The following is a 21,465-nucleotide window of genomic DNA, read 5'->3' on the forward strand; positions in this document are numbered from 1 at the left end:
GAATTTTTATATACGTAGCTCTAATTTATATTCTGTGTTCTATTATAGGACAGTGAAAGTTGGATAATTGTTCGAAATCCAAGCCGAGACGTTTGCTGAAACGATGTATAAAATTTAACGTGGGAGTTTCTCTTCTTTAGAGTATTCTCTTCATGGAAAAGGATAGAGAGAGAGAGAGAGACCAAAAACTAAGATAAATATAGTATGGATGAATCGAATGAATTTAAGAATCGAGTTTTACAAAATTTACACTTATGGAATAGTAATATTGAAATTTATCATAACTGTATATCGGGAATTCTCTTCGTATTTTGTAAAATATAAAGAAGTACGATGAATCAAAATAAATATATGATAATCGTTACTTCAAAGATTAGTTATTTCAAATGGAATCATCCCAAAGGATAATTATTGAACATTTATCCAATATCTATTAAATATTCGTTCGTTGATATTTTAAAAAGAAAAAATTCCTCCCAGTGATAGGAACAATTATCAAGCATTTATATTGTGAATAATTTTGATCCATATCCAACTTTTACTGTAACATAGAGGAGAAACTAATTGTGCAATCTTATTGAACATTAGGAAAATATGAAAAAGTTCCACGCTTATATCTTTCTATGGTTCTTAAATGTTATATTGTACTCTTTCGAAGAGATATAACGATCGAAGCTAACGGTGATACACATTTACCATCCATTTTAAACTTTCATACTCACGATCAGAATTGCATATTTCAAGAGAAAATATTCCTATGCCACATATTAGTTTATAATGCGCACCATATTATTTGTTATGTCGCTATGATTACTCTACGATTTGTATTATTATTATTATTAATTATTATTATTATTATTATCATTATTATTATTATTATTATTATTATTAATATTATTATTATTATTGTTATTATTATTATTAATATTATTAATATTTTATCGCTATAGTTTAACGTCACGTTAGTACAATTCTTGTCATTTCGAGTCGATCGATGATGTACCATGATAATGCCTCTTTGTTTCATGATGATGATGGATCATGATATTATTTATCGCTAACAATTAAAGGAACTGAGTAAAGATAGTATTTGTAATAGAAAATAATAAGCGATAAGCTAAACCGTTTATTTGATAAAGATTTGAAATTTTTTTTCAGTAATTTAAACGTTAAATTATGTTTTTTTTTTGTTTTTTCTGTTGCATTAGAATTTGTAAAAAATTTACTATTAATTATTTTTCTATATTGTTTTTTTTTGGAAAAAATTGTTAAAAAATAAATATTAATCAAAGTATAAAAAAAATATATATATCAAAGATATCTAAGATGCAAAGATTTCTATTTCGAATGCTATTTTTTTCCCGAGTCTGGTAACGAGTTTAACAGAATTTTACTAGCGTACCTACATGGACGAACGAGGGAAACAAAATTACGATTGCGATAAGAAGAAAGATTATTTTCATTTCACATACTCTGTTAATAGAAACTAAAAAAAGAATCATCGAAGAAAATTTGAAATTAGATTACATTTATCCCTCGATCGAGCAACTACTATACATCTAACATTTCAACACGCATGAAATACGCGCTCATACGTTTTGCGATATAAAACGGTATGGGAAACGAATTTTTTAAGCGAATCGGTCTCGTTCGCTAATATTACTACGGTACTTAATTTCTGAAAACAACAGGGTGCAATTTTCTACGGCATTTATTCAATTCTTAATATTCTACAATTTCAACGAAACTTTCTTGATATTATATATATACAAAAAAAAAAGTTATTTTGGAATCGGATGGAAGAAATTAGATAAAATTTTTTAAAATGATCAGAAGAAAAGAATAATTTCGAGTATCGATTTTGTTTGAAACAAATATGTAAATTTCGTAATTGAAACGCGAATGACGAAATATATTATACATAGAAAAATTTAACGACGTTCTAAAAATTGTATACAGCGCTTTTTAAATATATATATATATATATATATATATGTATATGTATATGTATATGCATATATATATATATACATATATATATATATACATATACGTATACATTTGTGTACAAAACAAAAATATAAGCCTTCTAAATAAAATGAGCTGGCCTCTGCAAGCCCTGTTTTACGTAAAAAAAAAGTCTTTTTATTTCAATTTTTTCCTTTCAGAATTTTTAGAAACAATTTAGGTAATGAGAGGATTGATTCTAATTACTTAATTATAAAAGATATACAAAAATTTGCAATTTCGGATTCATAAGTTACAAGATTCGAAAGTAAGAATTTTATATAATAATATTTAAAAATTTTTAAAAATTAAATTTACAAAGATAGAAATTTCGAGAGCAAAAGTTTCAAAAATAGGATTTTTACAAATAAGAATCAGAAATTTTAGTTATGAATTTCGGGAATAAACCTGAGAATAAAAGTTTTAAGAAACGATACTCTAAAGATAAAAATTCGACGAATATGAATTCTAGCGAATAAAATTCTATAAATTTTAGAAAGCTGTTTTGATAATAAAATTTTCTTTGACAAGAATATTGAAAACAGAAATATATAATAAATTAATTTAGATTTAAAAATTCTTCTATTAATGAATTATATAATCCCTCTATAATATATATATCTATAATATTTCAATTTAATGTTTATTTATTATCAAAATAGATAAATTTATTAAGAATAAAATTAAGAATACGAATTTTGGATATATGAAAATTAAATAACAGAAATAAAAAACAGGTTATTATTTAATAGCTTAAATATTCTGAATAAATAAATTTAGAGCATTAATAAAACAGAGAAAAATAATTTTACAATACATAAATATAATTTATATATATAAATTAAAATAAAATTTAATATTTTATATTTTTTATACAAAATTATTTAATTTCTAACAAAAAATATAATTTTGAATAAACAATAATAAACAATTAAAAATTATGGAATTAATAGTGATTTATAAATTATAATATACATTTGACAATATTTCAAAAAATTTTAATAAATACGGATAACCTGTCAAAATACTAGATTTTTAAATAAATAAATTTTATAAAATTATCTTATTTTGCTCATCTATTTATTAATTAATAATCTAATATGTTTTATTCCAAAATAAAAATTTGTTTTACAATCAATTAAATAAAGTCTTAAGTAGTACTTAAATTCTTAGAAAAAGATAGCATGTGCATTTCTATCCGCGTAAACATAACCTCTTCATTCTATTCTATTATTTTATATTATTCCAAGAAGAATAAATTTTATTTTTTATAACTTGCAACAATTTTTATTTGTAAATAACATTAAAACTTTTTTTGTTATTATTTTATATTAAAAATTATAAAATATTCAAAATTAAAGAAATCTTAATAAATTCTCATTATATGTTAGCTAACTTTTGATGATTCGTTGAAATAATGCCTAATTTATTTAATGGCGATAATTCCGATTCTGAAAAAGAATTAAAGATAAATACAGATTATGCCAAAAATTATAATAATTGGCGGCAAAAAGAAGAATTAAACAAATGTAAGTAATTATACACATATATAGTATAATTCTATAACCTTTTATGTCAAACTATTTTTGTCTTTTATATTTCAGTAAAAACAAAATACGGAGATATCAATACAAATGCAATATCGGATGAAAGTTCTGAAAGTGAAAGTTCTGAAAGTGAAGAAGGAAATGTATAATAAAATTTTTTCACATTCATAAAAAGTTTTATATATATTATATATATTATAATATTTATATATATTATATATATTATATTATAATATTATAATATTATAATATATTTTATGTCCTAATTAGATACTTTTTGTAGGAACTGACAGAGCAATTTGATAAAGACTTTTATAAGACATTAGCTCTTTTAAAAAATAAAGATCCAAAAATTTATAATCAAGATGTAACATTTTTTGACGATACCAACAAGACACAGGAATTATATTCAGAAAAGAAGAAACAAAAAACTAAAAAAGAAAAAGCTATTTTTTTAAGAGATTACGAAAGAAATATTATTGTAGAAAGAGAAGGAAAATTTAGTGATAATGAAGATGAGAATACTCAAAAAAAGAATAAAGAATTTGAGAAAATCACATATGCTCAAGAGCAGAAACAATTAAAAGAAAGTTTTAAAAATGCATTGCGAGAAGAGGAAGAGGAAGATGATTTATTAAAACCAAAAATCAAATCTGAAAGTGAAAAAGAAAAAGTAAGTAAATCTTTTCTATTTTTTATAAAAAAAAACAGAATTGTTATTTTATTTTTATTGTTTAGGAAGAGGCTGATTATAAAGAATGGTTAAAAGGTCAAAAAACAAGTATAAATGAAAATGTACAGGAAGTACTCAAACCTTTACGTGATTTTTGGATAAATCCTAATTTAGATGCTAATGAAAAATTTTTAAGGGATTATGTGCTCAATAATAAATATCTAGACAAAAATTATACAGGACCAGATGACATTAGTGAACATGAAACTTATGCAATTCACGACAGTGACGAAAATTTATCAGAAGATGAAAGAAATATTGAAAAACAAGAACAATTTGAACATAAATATAATTTTAGATTTGAAGAACCTGATCAGGAATTTATTAAACGATATCCACGCACTATGGAAAATTCTTTAAGACGAAAGGATACTCGTAGAGCTGAAAAAAGAGCAGAAGTAAAAAAAAGAAAAGAAGACGAAAAACTAAGAAAGAAAGAGGAACTTATGCAGTTAAAAGCATTAAAGAGAAAAGAAATTGAAGAAAAAATAGAAACATTAAGAGAGATTACAGGAAATGATGATATACAATTTAATAATCTCGATTTGGAAGGTGATTTTGATCCTACCGAACATGATCGAAAAATGACACAAATTTTTAATGATGATTATTATGCCGTCCCCGAGACAGATGTTAAACCTGAATTTCCAGATATTGATGATCAACTAGAAATTGAAAATACGTGGGATGATTATGATCCAAATACAGAGAATTATGAAGAAGAAGAATATAAAGAGCCGCATTGCGAAGATGCAGATTTTAATGTAATTTTATTTTTAATTATTATTAATTTCAATAAAAGAAATAAAATTTAAATATCATTTCAGATGGATGCAGATTATGATCCATTAAAAAAGATTCAAAAAGAAATAGAAGATCCTAAAAGAAGAAGACGCAAACGAAAATCTAAATTTGCAGAACTTATGGCACAAAAAAAGCCAAAATTTGATCCGCAACAATATAAATCCTATGAAGAATATTTTGATAAGTATTATTCATTGGATTATGAGGATATGATTGGTGATATACCATGTAGATTTAAATATAGAAAAGTTGTACCAAATGATTATGGTTTGACTATGGAAGAAGTAAGAAATTTTCTTTATTCATTATTTATTAATTATTATTATTAATTAATAAATTTTATTGATTTTAATTATATATTTTTTTATCAGATATTAATGGCTGATGATAAAGAACTGAACAAATGGTGCTCTTTAAAAAAAGCTCTTCAACATAAGCCAGATTATGCGGAACTTAATGATGTTCGAATGTTTAAACAAAAAGCCAAAAATGAAACACTTAAAAGAAAGATACTTAGTAGTTTATACAAGTAAGAAAAGAAGAAAGAGAAATATAATTTTAAGTATTTCTTTAATTATATTTTTATTATTTACTTATTTATATTCGATGTTTTTTTAGAGAATCTGAAGATGAAAAAGAAAAAGATATAAAGCTAACTAACACTATTAATATGGAAACAAAAAAGAAACCTCAAGAAAAGCAAAAAAATATACAAGGAATAGAAAACAACTTATCTATTGCTAAAATTAATCATGAAACATTAACAGATAATAAAAAGCATGACATTAATGAGAAGAAGATTATAAATAATATTGATGAAACACAACAAAAAAAATCAAAGAAAAATCTAAAATCTAAAGAAAAGAAAAATCAACAAAAACAGTTTGAGCAATCACAGCAAAAGAAGTTGAAAATTAACAATCTCGAAGAATCTATAAATTCTACCAAAAATGAAATGCAAAAAGAAGTTACTGATAAACTTATTAATAAAAAATCTATGTCTAAAAGAAAACTTAATGATCAAAATCATAATGAGTCAAATGTCAAACATTTGAAAAAAGAAAAATTAAAAGAAAAGATTATAAAGAAAAAATTCAATGAAAAAAAGAAGAAAAATTTAAAGAACAAAGAAATCAATAGTGATATTACTTCATTAAATCCTGAAAGATTAAGAATGTATGGAATAAATCCAAAAAAATTAAAAAACAAATTAAAATATGGCAAACAGAAGCAATAGTTATGAAATATTATAAATATATATATAATTTGTTATCAAAATGAATTGTTTTTATTTTTTATATTTTTTATATTTTTTGTTTTTCTTATATCATCATTGAAATAAGAGTATGTATTTATTCAATATCAATAAATACATCTTCAAATAGATATAATTCTATTTTAGGATAAATATTAAACAAAGTATAGAATGGATCTAAAATTTAATATATTTTAATATATTCCTTATTGCTTCATATTCAGAATTTCTTTCTACTTCATTTGTTATCGGATCAAACTTTCATTTATTTAAATCTCAATACTTATTGGAAAACTCGCATCAAAGTATACTATCCTTTAAAAAATATCGGAGATAATCAAAAATGTCTATATGTTTGATATTAAAGATTAAAACACATTGCACTTTTGAAAGAAAAATAATGAAAATATGATAATCGATATCTCTGATTTCATTTATCGTTACGCGCCAAAAATAAGTATAGATAAGAAAAACAAAAGTGGCAGAAAAGTAAAAAAATCAACGCCATCTCCGAAATGTTTAAATGAAACTAATATAAACTAATAATTTAAAATAAATAAACAAGAAGGATAAAGTTATAGTATAGGAATTAGCGCCATCTTTATTCTTTTTACATTATATGTTTTACTTATTTATATTTAGTTTTACTTACGATACTCTGAAAATGGTGCTAATTCTTTAATTTTTACATTATTTTGTTTTTTTGTTCTATTCTGCATTTTTGTATTATTTATTCTTCTTCTCTATAAACTAATTTCATTTGCAATATTTTAAAAATAATGCTTTTTCTCTTAAAAAATATAATAATATCTTGTTAGAATATTCCATTAAGAAAAGTCAAAGAAAATATTTTAATAATTTCTACTTTCAAAAAAAAAATCTTTTTTTATTTTCTGAAAAAATATGTTCCTTTTTTTCAAAACGTTTCATCATAATATCATATTGCGACTATTTTAAATCATATCGTAAATTTCATAAAGAAAATAATATAAATATAAATAAAAAGTAAATTAGTGTTATAAGTTACTTTTTAAAAAATATAAAAAATAAATATGAAGAATTGTATAAAGTATTGTATAAAGAATAAATATAAAAAATAATATATTAATATAATATGAATATAATAATCATATATTCATGTTGTTTTAAATGGAATTAATTTGAGATTTTAATTTGTAATAATTTTATTAATTATATATATTTTGTAATTATATTCTGAACTGATAATGCAATATATAAAATATTCATATTATATAATTCTCTATTTCCGGTAATAAAAAAGAATATTTTATAAGAAGTTTATTCTATCTACGTAATCTATGGTAGAACTACTATATAATAGATATATGATATAATATGTTTACTATCAGATGATGTCACTTTTATGCAATTTTTAATCTAATTTTTTGCATATAGTATTTTTTTTTATAATTTATAATAAATTTTAATTTTAATAAAGGTAAATAATAATTGATAAACTATTTTAAAAATAATAAATATAAAATACAAAATTTTAGATTTTTATATATAAGAAATAATTAAGAATTACAATAATTTTTTATTAGGTTATATTTATATTGAATAAAAATGTTTTTTTTATATATTTATTGCAAATTTATTTGGAAAATAGAAAAATACCAAAACACAATTTCCAGATATATAAAATCTTAGTATAGATACTATATTTTATATATATATTTCATAAACGCAAATTAAATATAAAGTATATTATTTTAAATTATTTTTTAGATATGACAAAGGAACAGAACTCAAGAAATTTATCAAATAACACATTATTAAATGCAACAGCACATAATATAATATGTGAAAATGATTTGAATATATTATTGATACAAGGAACTGATAAAGAAATTATAAATATGACAAAAAAAGAAATTATTGAAAATTTATTTTTATTAGAAAAACAATCCCACATAGAATATTTTGTTACTAGACCAGTTTTAAAACTTATTGATCTTAATTTATGCAATAGTCAACTTTATGATATACCTAATTCTTTAAAGATGCTAAAAGAATTACAATATTTAAATTTAAATAATAATTGTTTATCTTTCTTATCAGATGTAATCTGTGAATTACATCAATTGAAAAAATTATATGTTTCTCAGAATAAATTGAATCAACTTCCCAGTAATTTAGGAAATTTATTGAATTTAGAGGTTTTATCTTTAAATACAAATTATTTAACAAATCTTCCAGATTCATGTGCAAGATTAAATAAATTAGAAATTCTTTATCTTAATGATAATAAATTTAAATGGATTCCAAATTGTATAAGCAAAGGAATGAAAAATTTGCAAATTCTTGAATTTTCATGCAACATAAATTCAAAATTGGATTTTTATCCTCTGAGTACTAATTTAACTACATTTTATGCAGAAAAAAATAATGTCTGTCTTTCATTTCCAAAATGGATATTGAATTCCAAATATAAAAAACTTGAAACTGTATCACTGAATGAAACAAGATTTCAAACATTAAATTTGCCAAAGAAATCATCTATATCCTATGTTAAAAAATTATTAATGAAACAATGCAATCTTAGCACTGAAGATATTGAAACCATAATTATTGGAATGACAAATCTTGAAGAACTAATAATTGGAAATGGAAAAGTATGTTATCAAAATTTTTTTACAACTATGCCTATTAATACAAAAAAAATTTTATCTAGTCTCAAAACAATTGACATATGTAATACGGGACTTTCAAGCATACCTGAAATAATAAACAAATTTACCAATCTATCTGAACTAAATTTAGGTTACAATAATATCTTTTTCTTGCCAGAAGAAATTTGTTCTTTAAAAAATTTGAGTAAATTAATAATAAATAATAATCATTTGACAAATCTTCCTGAAAATATTGGAGAATTGACATTGTTAGAAGAATTAAAATTACGTCATAATTATTTAAATGAATTACCTGAAAGTATAAAATTATTGCACAACTTAAAATATATAGATCTTTATAACAATGAATTTGAAATGGTACCAGAAATAATATTTAATTTACCAAATCTGAAAGGATTAGATTTTGAACAAAATTATTTTTCAACTGAATGTTTATGGGTAAGGACATAAGTACAAAAGATATGGTTTCATGATTAAAAACTAGCCAAATTTCATTTAAGATCACCTTGTTAAATTTTTTATCTAATACGACAATTGACATTGCTTATTTTTAAAAAATTATTATGGATGTTCTATATTAATGGATCAAATCAATAGTACACTAGGTGTCCTAATTATAAAGATATGAGAGATACTTTGAGACATTATTGGTTGGATCCTATATTTGGCTATGAATCTCCTTGTGGATCGAAAATGAAATCACCAACTGGAAGTGAAAAATGTTTTTCATCATCAAGCTCTTCATTAGACGAACGTCTTTTATACGTATTGTAAGTTGGTATTAAAAATTTTTAAAATCAAGAAAACAAAAGTTTCAGCAAAAGATTAAATTACATTAAATTTTCCAATATATTATTAAATTGATTTTACTATTAAATAAAATAATATTATTTTAGACCAGAAGAATCTCATAACGAAATATTTGATGAACATTGGGATAGCTCTGAAGATTCGGCCGACGAATTTGATCCTCACGGTAAAAAAAGATACATAAATTTAATATTTATAGTAAATCAGAATTTAATTAATTGATTGAAAATAGTCATTTTTTTATAACATTCAATATACTCATAAATATTCATAATTTCTTCTATATGGTATTCATATAACACAAATTCGTTCGTAGCACAAATAAAAAAAATTGAAAAATAATTAATATTTCTTTTAATAATTTAAACATAATAAATTTAGTATAAAAACATACATAATAGTTTTAATAAATATATTTATTAAACTATAGTTATTAAAATAAATGTCATAGATATTAAAGGTTAGATAAAGTAGTTATGTTTTTGTTTTAGAAAATAAAGAACCAAAAAGGCGAACATTTCCGCCATTCACATTTTATCAGCCATTTGAACAAATATATCGTCCTGCGGATTTCCATGAGGATCGAATTATGACGCGAGTTTTAAAGATGTTACAAAACGGGACTTTAGTTTGGCTATCTAACTACGAGGAAGGTCAATTCGAAGATCCTTAAAGAAGATTGAAATTGAAGTTGCGTTTGATTTGACAGTTGTATAAAGTATAGTTCAATGATTTTTTATTATTACAGTTAATATATTAAACAATTTTAAAAGAATATTATCTAGTTAAACCAAATATCTAGTTTAACATAACATAATATATAAGATAACAATATATAGCTTCATATAATATATGCATTATATGGAATATATAATGGAAAATGATTTGATAATTATGATTTATTAACTTTATTTTCATAGTTTATTATTGGAAAAAAATTGAATAATTGATTTTATTTATGACTATATTTTTTTTATATATATTTTTTTTAATGACTTAAGTTTAATTAAGTTAAATTATTGAATACAAAAAGGATTGCTAATTAGATCTCTATTACAAAAAATCCATAATTAAAAAATTATATTTTCATATAAATAAAATGATTAAACATAAATTAATAACTTTTGATGAATAAAAAAAAACTAAAAATTTAATAACTCAAATAATTTAGATAAAATCAATTTATTTAAAATAATAATCTTTATTCTTCATCCAAATTTATATCTGATTTTATGATATGTGATTAAAAAATGATAGAAAGAATTACTAATTTATATAAATTATTTCACAAAAATATCATACAAGAATGCTATTTTTCATTTTATTAATGTTTCTATACATTGTGATATTTTATTTTGACTAATATATGAATAAATAGAAATATAAATAATTTTTTTTTGTATAATTAATATGAAAAATAATCAATTCTTCTAAAGTTATTAAAATAATTCTAAAGTTATTTAAATAATTATTTATTTTACATACCTATTAAATTAAGCATACTTATTTAGCATATTAAAGCATATTTTTATAAATAATTTATAATTTCAACTTCAATTTAATATTTTCAACTGTGATAAGAAATATACTCCACAGATATATTATTATCCATATGCAGTACACAGATTAATATTAATAAACATTTTTATTGTAAATAATTTTAATATCAAAATTGTAACATGATATTTACAATCATGATTTTCGTTATTATATATCTAATAAGTTATATGTAAATATTTCAATTTTATAACAGATCTTTTTACAATTAAAAATAAATAAATTTTATAATATAACAAATTTTTGTTAATGAACAAAAGAAAAAATTATTTTTCAAAAATGCGCATGTTATAAACGATACCATCGAATTAAAAATCTTATTAATTATTATTATATCACATATAGTTACGATAATGTGTTCTCTTTTTTAGTTGTTTTAATCGTAATGTTATTTGATAGTTTATTGAATATTGATATTTTTTATCCAATTATTTATTATTTTATTATTATTTTATTTTCTCCTTTCTAAATCTTTTAAATATTTTAAATAGTAATAAAAGCAATTAAATAGCAAATCAAGCAATAGTTTATTTACATATATCTCTGAAACATACATTATTTGCACGTAGTTCTGCTTTTCGCAATTTTTCCTTTTTCCTTCTCTTTTCTTCCTTTTTTTTCCTCGCTTTCTTTTCTTTCGCTTTCTTTTCACGTAATATTTTATCTATTTATATATATAAGTTAAACATAAAACGAATACAATACGAATTTAAAGATAGTCAAATCTCGTCATAATCATACCTCTAATATACACAGTACATTTACAACATTTACAACATACATCATTTGGAAGCATTGGTAATAGTTTTTCATGTTTCTTCATCATCATATTCTCCAAAATTTTCCTTGATTCGGAAAAAAAAAATCCATTATATTATTAATAACTCTATAACAAGATGCATCACGTTATTTGAGATAAAATTATTAGTATAAACGATCGTGATGCATCTTGCTTATTTTTAAATTCTATCGTACCAAGATTCCTCCTTTTTACGCACTTCCTATCCCGATATTCCTGTTCCTTTTCCTTCTTCTTATTTTGACAAGAGCTTTGGAAAAAGGTAAATCGTTTTCTTTTCTTTTCTTTCTTCTTCGGTTTACGCACCACAAAATTCAGTTCTTTGATAGAATCGTCGCTGCTACTAGTTCGACGATCTATCACGTGATGTTTATAATCATTTTCTTTGCATAATGAACATTCTCCCGTGCAACATTCCTCCATATCCGTACATGAACAAATAATTTCGTCCTTCCATTCCAAATAATCGGTGAAAGTATCTTTGTCCTCTTTGGGTCGCCGCATATGCCTAAATTCGAGATGTATAAATAATTCAGATAAAATATTAATAGAAATATGCAATATATAACTGAAAATAAAAAATTAAGAATAAATCGCGATATATTTGAAATCAATTCGATATCGTGGATTAAATAAATTTTGCAAATTTGTGTAAAAGGATATTAATTTTAAATACTTTTTCATGATTATGCGATTTTCAATCAATATTATTATATATATATATAAACGTAAAAGAAATGATAAAATTTGGTTGCAATGAAATTGATAAAAAATTAAAATTGCAATCGCATCGTGAAATTATTAACTTGATGATGAAAAAAAGAAAAAAAAAGATACGTTATCAAAAAAATTGGCAGATTATGCTTAGTTTCTCTACGATAATTACTTGAATCGCGTACCACGTGCCTTCGTACTATTTCGCTTGTAAAAGTAGTAGGCAGCGACAAGGCAAATGGTAATAAAGAATAGAATAAGCAAAATTGAACAGTACATCGATGTGTGTGCGATGTAATTATTAGTACTATTATTAGGCTGTCTTGAATGACGATTATCTTTCTTTTTTAAGTCATGATGATTCTTGTTACTGAAATAAATAAATATGACTAGTTTAAATAAAATTTATTGCTTTAAAATTATTTCATTGAAAAAAATTATTTTATATAATAATCATATTAATTTATACATAGACTTGAGTATTAACAAAAAATCGCTACTCGTTTACACAATCGTTCATTTGATATGTGATTAATATGATTTAAAAAAAAAAGAAAAAAAAACATGGCAAGATTGAAAAATTGTTACACTTTAGCATGTGCTCCCGTTGCTGCAACTGCTTTTCCAACTTTTTTATTTTGTGTTTTAGAATTTTTCTGCTTTCTTTTCTTTTTTTTTTTCTTGTTTTTTTTATGAGCTTGTGCATTTTTATCCTTTCCCGAGGTATGCCTTTTCGACACTCTGTGTCCTGGAAATTCTAACGTATCTGCTAAATTCTCTGTATCGAAGTAGTCAATACTCTCGCGATTTTCTCTCACGTACTTTGCCAAATCTGGTCGTCCTAACCATCTTAATATCATTTCCATCGTTGTCCTTCCACTTGGTCTCGCATTTGCTACGAAGAAATTATTTTTCATGAAGAATTTAAAATTCGATTAATTTCTTTAATTTCTTTTAAAAAAAATAGAATGGACTAATTATTGAAGATAGTATAATAGGACACGATTAATAATAATAGAAAATAAATAATACATCAACGGATATGTTCACCTATCTCTACATCTTTGATTCTAATTATTTTTACTTGGAAAATCTTGGCTCCACTCTTCAAGATTAAGAAGACATTCTTTCGACAATGTCGACATTCCAGTGAAATCTTTATTCATTAAAGTTTCATACTTTTTCACTCTACGTTCCGTTTTCATCGGAGTTACTTCGTATATAGCTTGTACAAGTTGCAAACATTCTACAGGGTTTAACAAGTTCGACAGATATATGAGTTCGTTCTCTTTTATATTGGCGATACATTGTACGAAAAATTTTTCCTTAAACATTAATTAAAAATGAAATTAATTCAAACACATGATATCATGTAATTTTTGCAATATAACATCTTTTTAAAAAACAATTATATAAAATATTTCAAATTAATATTTCAAATTTCTAATAATATTTATCCTTCTTTCTTGAAATGAATTACAAAAATTTCATATGAAATGATAATTAATATTGCAAAAGTTACAGTTAGAATTGTAGAATTGTAAAGATAATAGAAATTAAAGTTAAAGAACAAATATAACAAATTCTAAAAAATTCCTTAAAGAGGTGTATGATTCAAAACTCAAAGGGCGCCAAACATGATATTGTGCAGTTAAAAAATCATTTGATTATCTTCACACTGTCTTATCACAATGTGTCGTCAACGTGTTACGCCATGTGATATGATAATAATTTTTATTAAATCTTGTAAAATTAAACGATTAAACAATCATAGATATTTTTGTAAAGGCTCACCTTGTTTTCGGCAAAAATCACAAATAAAATGTAAATTGAGCATATAAATTTCATTCTAAAATGGGCATGTAAAATTCGTATAAATCGGTGAATTACATTTTGTTGTCAGACGAGAAAATACATTTTTGACAGATCCATAATCGACAGTCGTTTTAATGCTATCGATTACTCAAGCGACTATATCTTTCCTCGGTTATAAATATTTTAATGAATTATTTCAAAACCTGATCTATTTGACAAATCATTTTTAATTGCACGTATAATGTGAATTAAACTATGTTCACGTTGTACACATAAGTATTGCAAAACGGATTAGTTTGAAATATGAAATTGATGGATGGAGTTGCTCGATTGAAAATATTTTAAAATATTCTGTTTCGTCTGTGTCGTTTCTTGTGTAGTATAGTTAAGGAATTGAAGATTATTCTATGTCACTTTTTTTTTAAGCAAATATCAGGTTATAGGTTATGTTGGATAACGTACCAAACGAAGTTTCGTTTTTAAGGTTTGAATTTCTCCATTCACTTACTATATTTCTGCCACCTTTCGTTAACCGATCGATTGTATTTATTACAGGATATTTAGCAGATTTGATTTGAATATAAAAATCAGACAATCAGTGTTACTTTACTCGAAGAATATAATGCATTAATTTAAGAAAACTAGTATTAAGAATCATTAAAAAATGTAATTGAATTGTATTAATTCCTTGGAAATCTCGATGAACTTAAGAAACGCATTAGAAATTGCACTGATTCTTCTTTTACTTTACCTTATCCCTTCTTTCCTCCAGGTATACTTCATTTCATGAAATGTATAAATTGATCAGGCAAGATAAGAATCTCGCTCAAAAATATTTTAAATAAGTAACTTAAATAATTGTAAAAAAAAAAATTATGTACCATCTTTTATTTATGTGAAGATCATTACCGAAGTTGATGTACCAGAACTCCAGCTGTTAGCGTCAAACTTGAAGCCTGAAGAATGTGTCAAACTTGTATCCTTAGGTTCTAATTGTAAGTGAACAAACGTTATTGTTCTCCCTATTTAGAATTTTGAAAAAATATTTTCTATGCAGAATCACGTACACGTGAGATATCTAAAATCATTTCTCATAGACTTAACAAAAATGATTCAATGACGTCTTTTTAAATGGGCCATATTATTATTCGACAAATGTCTCTAGCAACACGTATCGACATTAATATTTATTAAAAATATCAATACTTCATACATGACTTACAATTAAATTATCGTTTTATTTATATCTACTGTTGGATTCTAAATATGATTAAATTAAAACTGATACTACTCTAAAATGACAAGATAAATATACGTGTAACACGATTACATAGTGTTAGTTACCATCGTGATTCATTTCCAAGATGATACACTTTCGATAAAAATACAATCATCATGTCAAAGATAATATCCATGTCCAATATAATAAAATTCTAATTATCACATCGAAGCGATATATATCGCTCGATAAACAATGAACAAATTCCTTTTTATATAAAATAATAATAATTCGATAAAAAATAATTCGAAAAATAAGGTACATTATTACGAATTATTACGACAGCTCCTTTATCGGAAACGCAGATACAAAAATTAGCCCGAGATCAAAACTGTTTTCGAAGACTCGTAAAATGGATATGCCAATTGAGAACGGTTACAAGGAACACGTATCCGATTTTGAACGATCATCTTAAACGAATCGGAAGAAGAGATTTGGTCGCATGTCTCGCAGAATTCAGTATGAAAACTACGAATGCTCCAAAAGTGATTCGTCAAGTTCAACCTATTGGGTAAGATATTGATATTTGATAATGATAAATAAATTCTACTTCCTCGAGAAATAACTTGAGGAATCTTGATGTTTAAAAAATCTTTGACGTTTAATATTTGTTGGAAAATAATCGATAAAACTTTGACATATTTTGTTACAATATAGATATTACAAGCTGTTCCAAACTTCAGACTGTCCGCCAAATCTTGACATCAATCTTCATAACAATCCTCATGACAATCCTCATGACAATCCTCATGACAATCCTCATGATAATCCTCATGACAATCCTCATGATAATCCGTATGTATAAAAATACTAAATTCTTTATAAAAAGAAACGTTTTCCTTTTCGTCCACCATGCATTTAAGCTATTTCAGAGATTTTTGCTAAATATAAATGTGATTTTGCTAAATATAAATAAAACTAGAGAAAACACATATGTTCCTAGAAATACTATTTGCGACATCTAGAATAAACAGACGTAAGTTTCCTAATGTTTTCTTTATTCTGTAACAATTTTATGATTCTGCAGAGACTATGATGAATATCAACCACCGAATACAACGCCAAAACCTAAGTTCCCGAAACAGATCGAAAAAATCAGTAATAAATTTTTCTCGGCTATAACAATTCTCTCTTGATCGTGATAAATAAATATTCTTACCATTTGCAGGGCTTACCACTTTCACATTGTCGGTGCAAACTGCAACAATCATTGTTATTTCAATTATATTAATTACATGTTGTTGCACTCTGTTTATAAAGAAAAAATTCGGGCATCTGTTTGATCGATTACGAGGAAAGAAGAAAAAAGGGTAATTATGAGTGTGGTTAATTCGAAAATATTTATTGTAATAATAAACTCAATGAATAATAATAATAATGATAATAATTTCTAGTAAATTGATCATGATCGAAGAAGAGGGAGGAGATATATCTAGAAGTTACTTTCTTCGAAAGCCACGAAGGAAAAGGAAAAGGGCGCCATCATACGAAATGGTGCACACTGCCACACAAAACGTTGCAGTTCCTGTGACGCCTGCGAAAGAAGTGGAAGAGACAACGAAGTCACCAGGTTGCCAAAGATGTTTCAAGAAGAAACGAAAGAGAACAGCGAAAAGACCGCATAGATAAAGCGTGTAATTAAAAAAATGTGTTGAATATATTAAATTCAACACACGAATTGTATAAAGCTCTCAAATGTTCACACCTGTAATTTTATTTTATATTAAATATACTGAATTATCGGAGTATATCTGTATAATGTTATAAAAACGAGAATATTAGAAAATCATGAAAATGTTTAATTTGTACAATTATTTTTATAATACAACTCAATCTTTTAGAAATATTTACCGAATCAATGAATGGTTCCTCTAAATCTACATAAACTAACATAATTTCAATAATTATCGATACTCGTAGATCACACAATTGATCGAGCTTTTTTAAATTGTGAATCCCTTTTAAAAATCTTTCGTGAAATTTGGCACACACATTAATTGCATCCTCTATGAAATTCGCGAGAGCCAATTTCTCGCGAAACGAAGAGAAAAGAACGGTTATTTCATTAATCTCGCGATGAAAGGATTATCGAAAAATGGGCATGAATGGCCCACACAGTTAAGCTTCATTGTTATTCTATTGCGATACGATGCCCTCGCCACGATCGATGTTAATTTAAATGAATTGGAATATTTAGCCGCTCGTCTTAATCACTTCGAATGTCGACGATTGATAGCTGCACTTCATTACACCACTTACGAGCTACCAAGAGATCTGGCAGGTGCTGGTAAATCGACTAATGATTGAATAGAATGCATTAACGATTATTTTCTCTTCTATTTGTTGGAAGAAATATAACGTATTCATAGAATCCATCGGAAATTGAATTAAATCCTTTTCAAATGTGTGAACAAGTACCTATATTACCTACATTCATAGAAATATCAACAATCAAAATCTTGATTTCAATATCGTGATTAGTAAATAGATTATATCGTGACTATTCTATTATTTACATTCCAACATTTATGCACTTGAACCCACCTATCTATTTTCGTTTGTTTTTTCAAGAACGTAACGTGGATGAAAGCATCCCTTGTATTCGACATCTCGTGCATTGGAATAGTGCTCCAGCCGAGGGCAAAGGCACCACTCATGAAATTTTGACTCACAGACTTCGACAATTAGGTCGAGATGATCTGGCAGATTGGTTAGGAAAATCCACTTTTAAACAATTAGGGAAAGATCTTCAGAGAGCGATGGTAACGACGTTCGAAGAACTCGGAAAACAGGAAACGGAATTACCGTAAGCACAATAAAATTGAAATGAAATCTAAATATATTGGTTAGGAGTGTGCAAATACTCAATGCTTCGGGCAGATTCGGAAGAAGTCGGGCTTAAACGGATATTCGGGACATTTGAAACTTGCATCTCAACTCGAGACACACCCGAACTTGTCCGATTTTACCCGAGTTTGCTCGAATGCTTGAATATCCACACGCATCCAAGTATTAAAATCATCCGATAATCTTGATGAGAATTTTTCGAATAACAATCGTTCAGATAATAAACATTTTTTCGCATCAAGTGTATTTTTATGCAATTGTGAGAAGAGAGAGTAAGTTCTTATTATATTAAAAAAAGAATTGATGTCTTAAAAAGATCTAGAAACATTGAAATATTACATTTCTAAAAATACGATAACATAATTCTAATAAAAAATTAAATACATTAAATTAAATATTTTAATTTACTTGACAGTCATCCCGTAACTCTCGAACCACGTAAACGTGAGAAAGAAGATCCTTGGTTACAAATTGACGTTATTCTCATAGCAATTTTATTAGCATTATTAGGAACTTTGTTAACACTTATATGTGCCACCGTTATACAAAGAATAAGACATAAAATCAAATACAAGTACGATTGTTATTATATTTTTATTTTCATTACTTTTTTTTATATTATTAACTAAGATATACGCAAATTTCGTTATCGAAAAATTAAAAAATTATTGCTTACATCGTAGAAAAGTAAAGCAACAGGAAAACGAGAATGTAAAACAAAATAAAAAAAAAACAAAGAAGAAATACGCCGAAAGCACTACTAGCGGAACTACTGATTATATATATCTAGAAAGCGATTCGGACACGGATGTATAAAAGAATGTTTATTTGCAAACTCAGGAAGAAGAGTTTTCGATTCCTTCGAATATTTTTAAAGGATATCAATCCCAAGCAGCTTCTACTTCAATGTAAATTTCGATTTCAACGTGTCTTTCATTACTTCTATTATCACTCCTTTCATGTCCTGTAAGATAAAAATAATATATAACAAGCATGAAAGAGAATAATTGTGAGCATATAACGTTATATGAATAAAATGTTGAAAAAAAGCTTCTCATACACATTAAGCACTTTAAATGAATTTGTTAAATGTTAACAAATTAAAAAAATCTGTAAAATTTACTGATACAATCGTTATCTTATAATATTTATTTTGAAGAATAATTGTCGATGTTAAAATATTATCATTATTTTTCATCAGGAAATCTTAGTTACTGATCTCATTGTTATAGATTACAAAATTTAAAATATCTCGAACAACAACTATACTATGTACTACATTTTATAATTAAGATATCAAAATATCGCATCACTATAAATGCCTTTAAAGTTATCTTTAAAGTTAAGAAATTATGTAAATATATTATAATTATGTATGAATAAATTTTATTAATAAATAGAAAAGTATATAAACTCTATACTAATATAATGGTCGATATTGAATAAGCAATCAATATCAAATTACAATTTGCACTTATAAAACTACTCATTGTTCTATATATTTAATAGTCGATATTGAATAAGCAATCAATATCAAATTACAATTTGCACTTATAAAACTACTTATTGTTCTATTCTATTTCGCTCGTCGATAAAATCAAACTTGAAGTTATTATTATCAAGAAAAGAAATGACCTTCCTCGAATCCGGAAGGCTATTGTCAACTCACGTTGAAAACTTCCGGGTACAAGTCTTGACCTTGTTTCAGAAGAATCTTTCATCATGTGTCGTTTCAATCTTTCCCTCGTTTCAGTTTCAATGGATTTTTTTAAGTTAACTTTTTAGCGTGAATTTATTTTAAGTAGGAATATTTTTGAATTTTTAAAAATTTGTTTCCCCTCTTCTCTAAGAATCTGAGAAACATTAATTTTATTTCACAAAGTAAAGAATTTTTTTTTTAAATTTATTTTTACTACGTAAAAATAATTGATCATTGTACTGATATATATAATAATTCGTGATTAATTATTATTTTTATTTATATAGAATAAACGATATGCGTACGTCATAATGATAAAATACTATTCAATGATGAAGATTCCAAAGATTCATTTTTGTTAAAACACAGATAACTATCAACTTGTGCAATTTATTTAATCGAATTTCTATATCTGATAAAAATATCGATAAAATATCATTAAAATAAACGAAGCATATTTAAAAATAGGATTAAACTACGTAGAATTCAACAATTTATTATTACGTATTTATTAAAAATCTCAAAATTAATAAACTAGAGAAGGGATCGTATTATGAACGAATATTATGATTATTACTATATAAAATCATTCTCTTCCTTTCATCGTATACAATTGCAATTTACTTAAATGATTGCGATAATCGCTTAATCATCGTCAAAATTCAATTTTTTTTTAATTAACTTTTAATTATACATTTCCAAATAATATCCAATTTCCTTTCCTTTTATGCACAATTCAACGCAATTATATTACGTTACGATTATTATGATGCAATGAAGATTAATGTTATCAATTAACATTTCCAATTAAAAATATTACAAGCGAAAAGAACGAGCGAATGCGGCAGTAATAAATCGCACGAACTTACAATAAACTGTTGCCTATCCTGACCTCGTCGGCCGTGTCTCTCGCCAATGGTATGCAATATCGCTTCCATTAAGTCA

The 21,465-nt window shown here is 24.8% G+C and overlaps 5 protein-coding genes across 13 annotated transcripts; 4 read left to right on the plus strand and 1 right to left on the minus strand.

Annotated features, from left to right (window-relative positions):
• The first annotated feature begins 2,997 nt into the window (after positions 1-2,997).
• Positions 2,998-6,826, plus strand: LOC107992872 (protein KRI1 homolog). The gene is made up of 7 exons (XM_017048988.3): positions 2,998-3,536; positions 3,612-3,697; positions 3,838-4,227; positions 4,293-5,051; positions 5,115-5,375; positions 5,463-5,620; positions 5,710-6,826. Exons 1-7 carry the CDS (start codon positions 3,425-3,427, stop codon positions 6,326-6,328), a joined length of 2,385 nt encoding a protein of 794 aa, XP_016904477.2. The 5' UTR covers positions 2,998-3,424; the 3' UTR covers positions 6,329-6,826.
• Positions 6,827-7,640: 814 nt separating this feature from the next.
• LOC107992731 (leucine-rich repeat-containing protein 40-like) lies at positions 7,641-11,607 on the plus strand. The gene is made up of 5 exons (XM_017048776.3): positions 7,641-7,805; positions 8,096-9,438; positions 9,598-9,770; positions 9,897-9,976; positions 10,302-11,607. The coding sequence occupies exons 2-5, from the start codon at positions 8,098-8,100 to the stop codon at positions 10,481-10,483; spliced, it is 1,776 nt and encodes a 591-aa protein (XP_016904265.2). The 5' UTR covers positions 7,641-7,805; positions 8,096-8,097; the 3' UTR covers positions 10,484-11,607.
• A 266-nt stretch (positions 11,608-11,873) lies between these two features.
• Positions 11,874-18,648, minus strand: LOC107992841 (uncharacterized). 9 transcript variants are annotated; one of them, XM_062083652.1, is made up of 8 exons: positions 15,577-15,716; positions 14,675-15,472; positions 13,965-14,205; positions 13,469-13,775; positions 13,053-13,250; positions 12,366-12,674; positions 12,109-12,212; positions 11,874-12,031 (listed from the first exon to the last, which is right to left on the minus strand). In XM_062083652.1, exons 2-8 carry the CDS (start codon positions 14,726-14,728, stop codon positions 11,895-11,897), a joined length of 1,350 nt encoding a protein of 449 aa, XP_061939636.1. In that variant the 5' UTR covers positions 14,729-15,472; positions 15,577-15,716; the 3' UTR covers positions 11,874-11,894. The 9 variants fall into 9 exon arrangements, 8 of the variants coding, with proteins under 8 accessions (XP_061939636.1, XP_028520153.1, XP_016904428.1 ...); XM_028664352.2 differs by lacking the exons at positions 14,675-15,472; positions 15,577-15,716 and adding an exon at positions 18,519-18,648; XM_017048939.3 differs by lacking the exon at positions 14,675-15,472 and having other exon boundaries at positions 15,577-15,714.
• Positions 15,547-17,776, plus strand: LOC107992843 (uncharacterized). Its single transcript, XM_028664354.2, has 5 exons — positions 15,547-15,690; positions 16,260-16,485; positions 17,002-17,072; positions 17,143-17,284; positions 17,369-17,776. Exons 2-5 carry the CDS (start codon positions 16,436-16,438, stop codon positions 17,601-17,603), a joined length of 498 nt encoding a protein of 165 aa, XP_028520155.2. The 5' UTR covers positions 15,547-15,690; positions 16,260-16,435; the 3' UTR covers positions 17,604-17,776.
• On the plus strand, positions 18,051-19,785 carry LOC107992708 (uncharacterized). Its single transcript, XM_017048733.3, has 4 exons — positions 18,051-18,261; positions 18,546-18,780; positions 19,237-19,395; positions 19,505-19,785. Exons 1-4 carry the CDS (start codon positions 18,051-18,053, stop codon positions 19,635-19,637), a joined length of 738 nt encoding a protein of 245 aa, XP_016904222.1. The 3' UTR covers positions 19,638-19,785.
• Positions 19,786-21,465: the final 1,680 nt, after the last annotated feature.

Source organism: Apis cerana, linkage group LG1, assembly GCF_029169275.1.
Source record: "Apis cerana isolate GH-2021 linkage group LG1, AcerK_1.0, whole genome shotgun sequence".
Lineage (NCBI taxonomy): Eukaryota > Metazoa > Arthropoda > Insecta > Hymenoptera > Apidae > Apis > Apis cerana.

What these genes read in the sequence shown, in the direction of transcription:
- LOC107992731 (XM_017048776.3), top strand. Translation starts at nt 8,098, where the DNA reads ATGACAAAGGAACAGAACTCAAGAAATTTATCAAATAACACATTATTA. An exon ending in TTTCAACTGAATGTTTATGG is followed by an intron (nt 9,439 to 9,597) that starts GTAAGGACATAA and finishes TCAAATCAATAG; the next exon opens with TACACTAGGTGTCCTAATTA. An exon ending in CGACGAATTTGATCCTCACG is followed by an intron (nt 9,977 to 10,301) that starts GTAAAAAAAGAT and finishes TTTTTGTTTTAG; the next exon opens with AAAATAAAGAACCAAAAAGG.
- LOC107992708 (XM_017048733.3), top strand. Translation starts at nt 18,051, where the DNA reads ATGAAAGGATTATCGAAAAATGGGCATGAATGGCCCACACAGTTAAGC. An exon ending in AAGAGATCTGGCAGGTGCTG is followed by an intron (nt 18,262 to 18,545) that starts GTAAATCGACTA and finishes TGTTTTTTCAAG; the next exon opens with AACGTAACGTGGATGAAAGC. An exon ending in AGACATAAAATCAAATACAA is followed by an intron (nt 19,396 to 19,504) that starts GTACGATTGTTA and finishes CTTACATCGTAG; the next exon opens with AAAAGTAAAGCAACAGGAAA.
- LOC107992872 (XM_017048988.3), top strand. Translation starts at nt 3,425, where the DNA reads ATGCCTAATTTATTTAATGGCGATAATTCCGATTCTGAAAAAGAATTA. An exon ending in CTGAAAGTGAAAAAGAAAAA is followed by an intron (nt 4,228 to 4,292) that starts GTAAGTAAATCT and finishes TTTATTGTTTAG; the next exon opens with GAAGAGGCTGATTATAAAGA. An exon ending in GCGAAGATGCAGATTTTAAT is followed by an intron (nt 5,052 to 5,114) that starts GTAATTTTATTT and finishes ATATCATTTCAG; the next exon opens with ATGGATGCAGATTATGATCC.
- LOC107992843 (XM_028664354.2), top strand. Translation starts at nt 16,436, where the DNA reads ATGAAAACTACGAATGCTCCAAAAGTGATTCGTCAAGTTCAACCTATT. An exon ending in CGTCAAGTTCAACCTATTGG is followed by an intron (nt 16,486 to 17,001) that starts GTAAGATATTGA and finishes ATGATTCTGCAG; the next exon opens with AGACTATGATGAATATCAAC. An exon ending in GAAACAGATCGAAAAAATCA is followed by an intron (nt 17,073 to 17,142) that starts GTAATAAATTTT and finishes TACCATTTGCAG; the next exon opens with GGCTTACCACTTTCACATTG.
- LOC107992841 (XM_062083652.1), bottom strand. Translation starts at nt 14,728, where the DNA reads ATGAAATTTATATGCTCAATTTACATTTTATTTGTGATTTTTGCCGAA. An exon ending in GTGGAGCCAAGATTTTCCAA is followed by an intron (nt 13,776 to 13,964) that starts GTAAAAATAATT and finishes ATTTCTTCGTAG; the next exon opens with CAAATGCGAGACCAAGTGGA. An exon ending in ACGGGAGCACATGCTAAAGT is followed by an intron (nt 13,251 to 13,468) that starts GTAACAATTTTT and finishes TATTTATTTCAG; the next exon opens with TAACAAGAATCATCATGACT.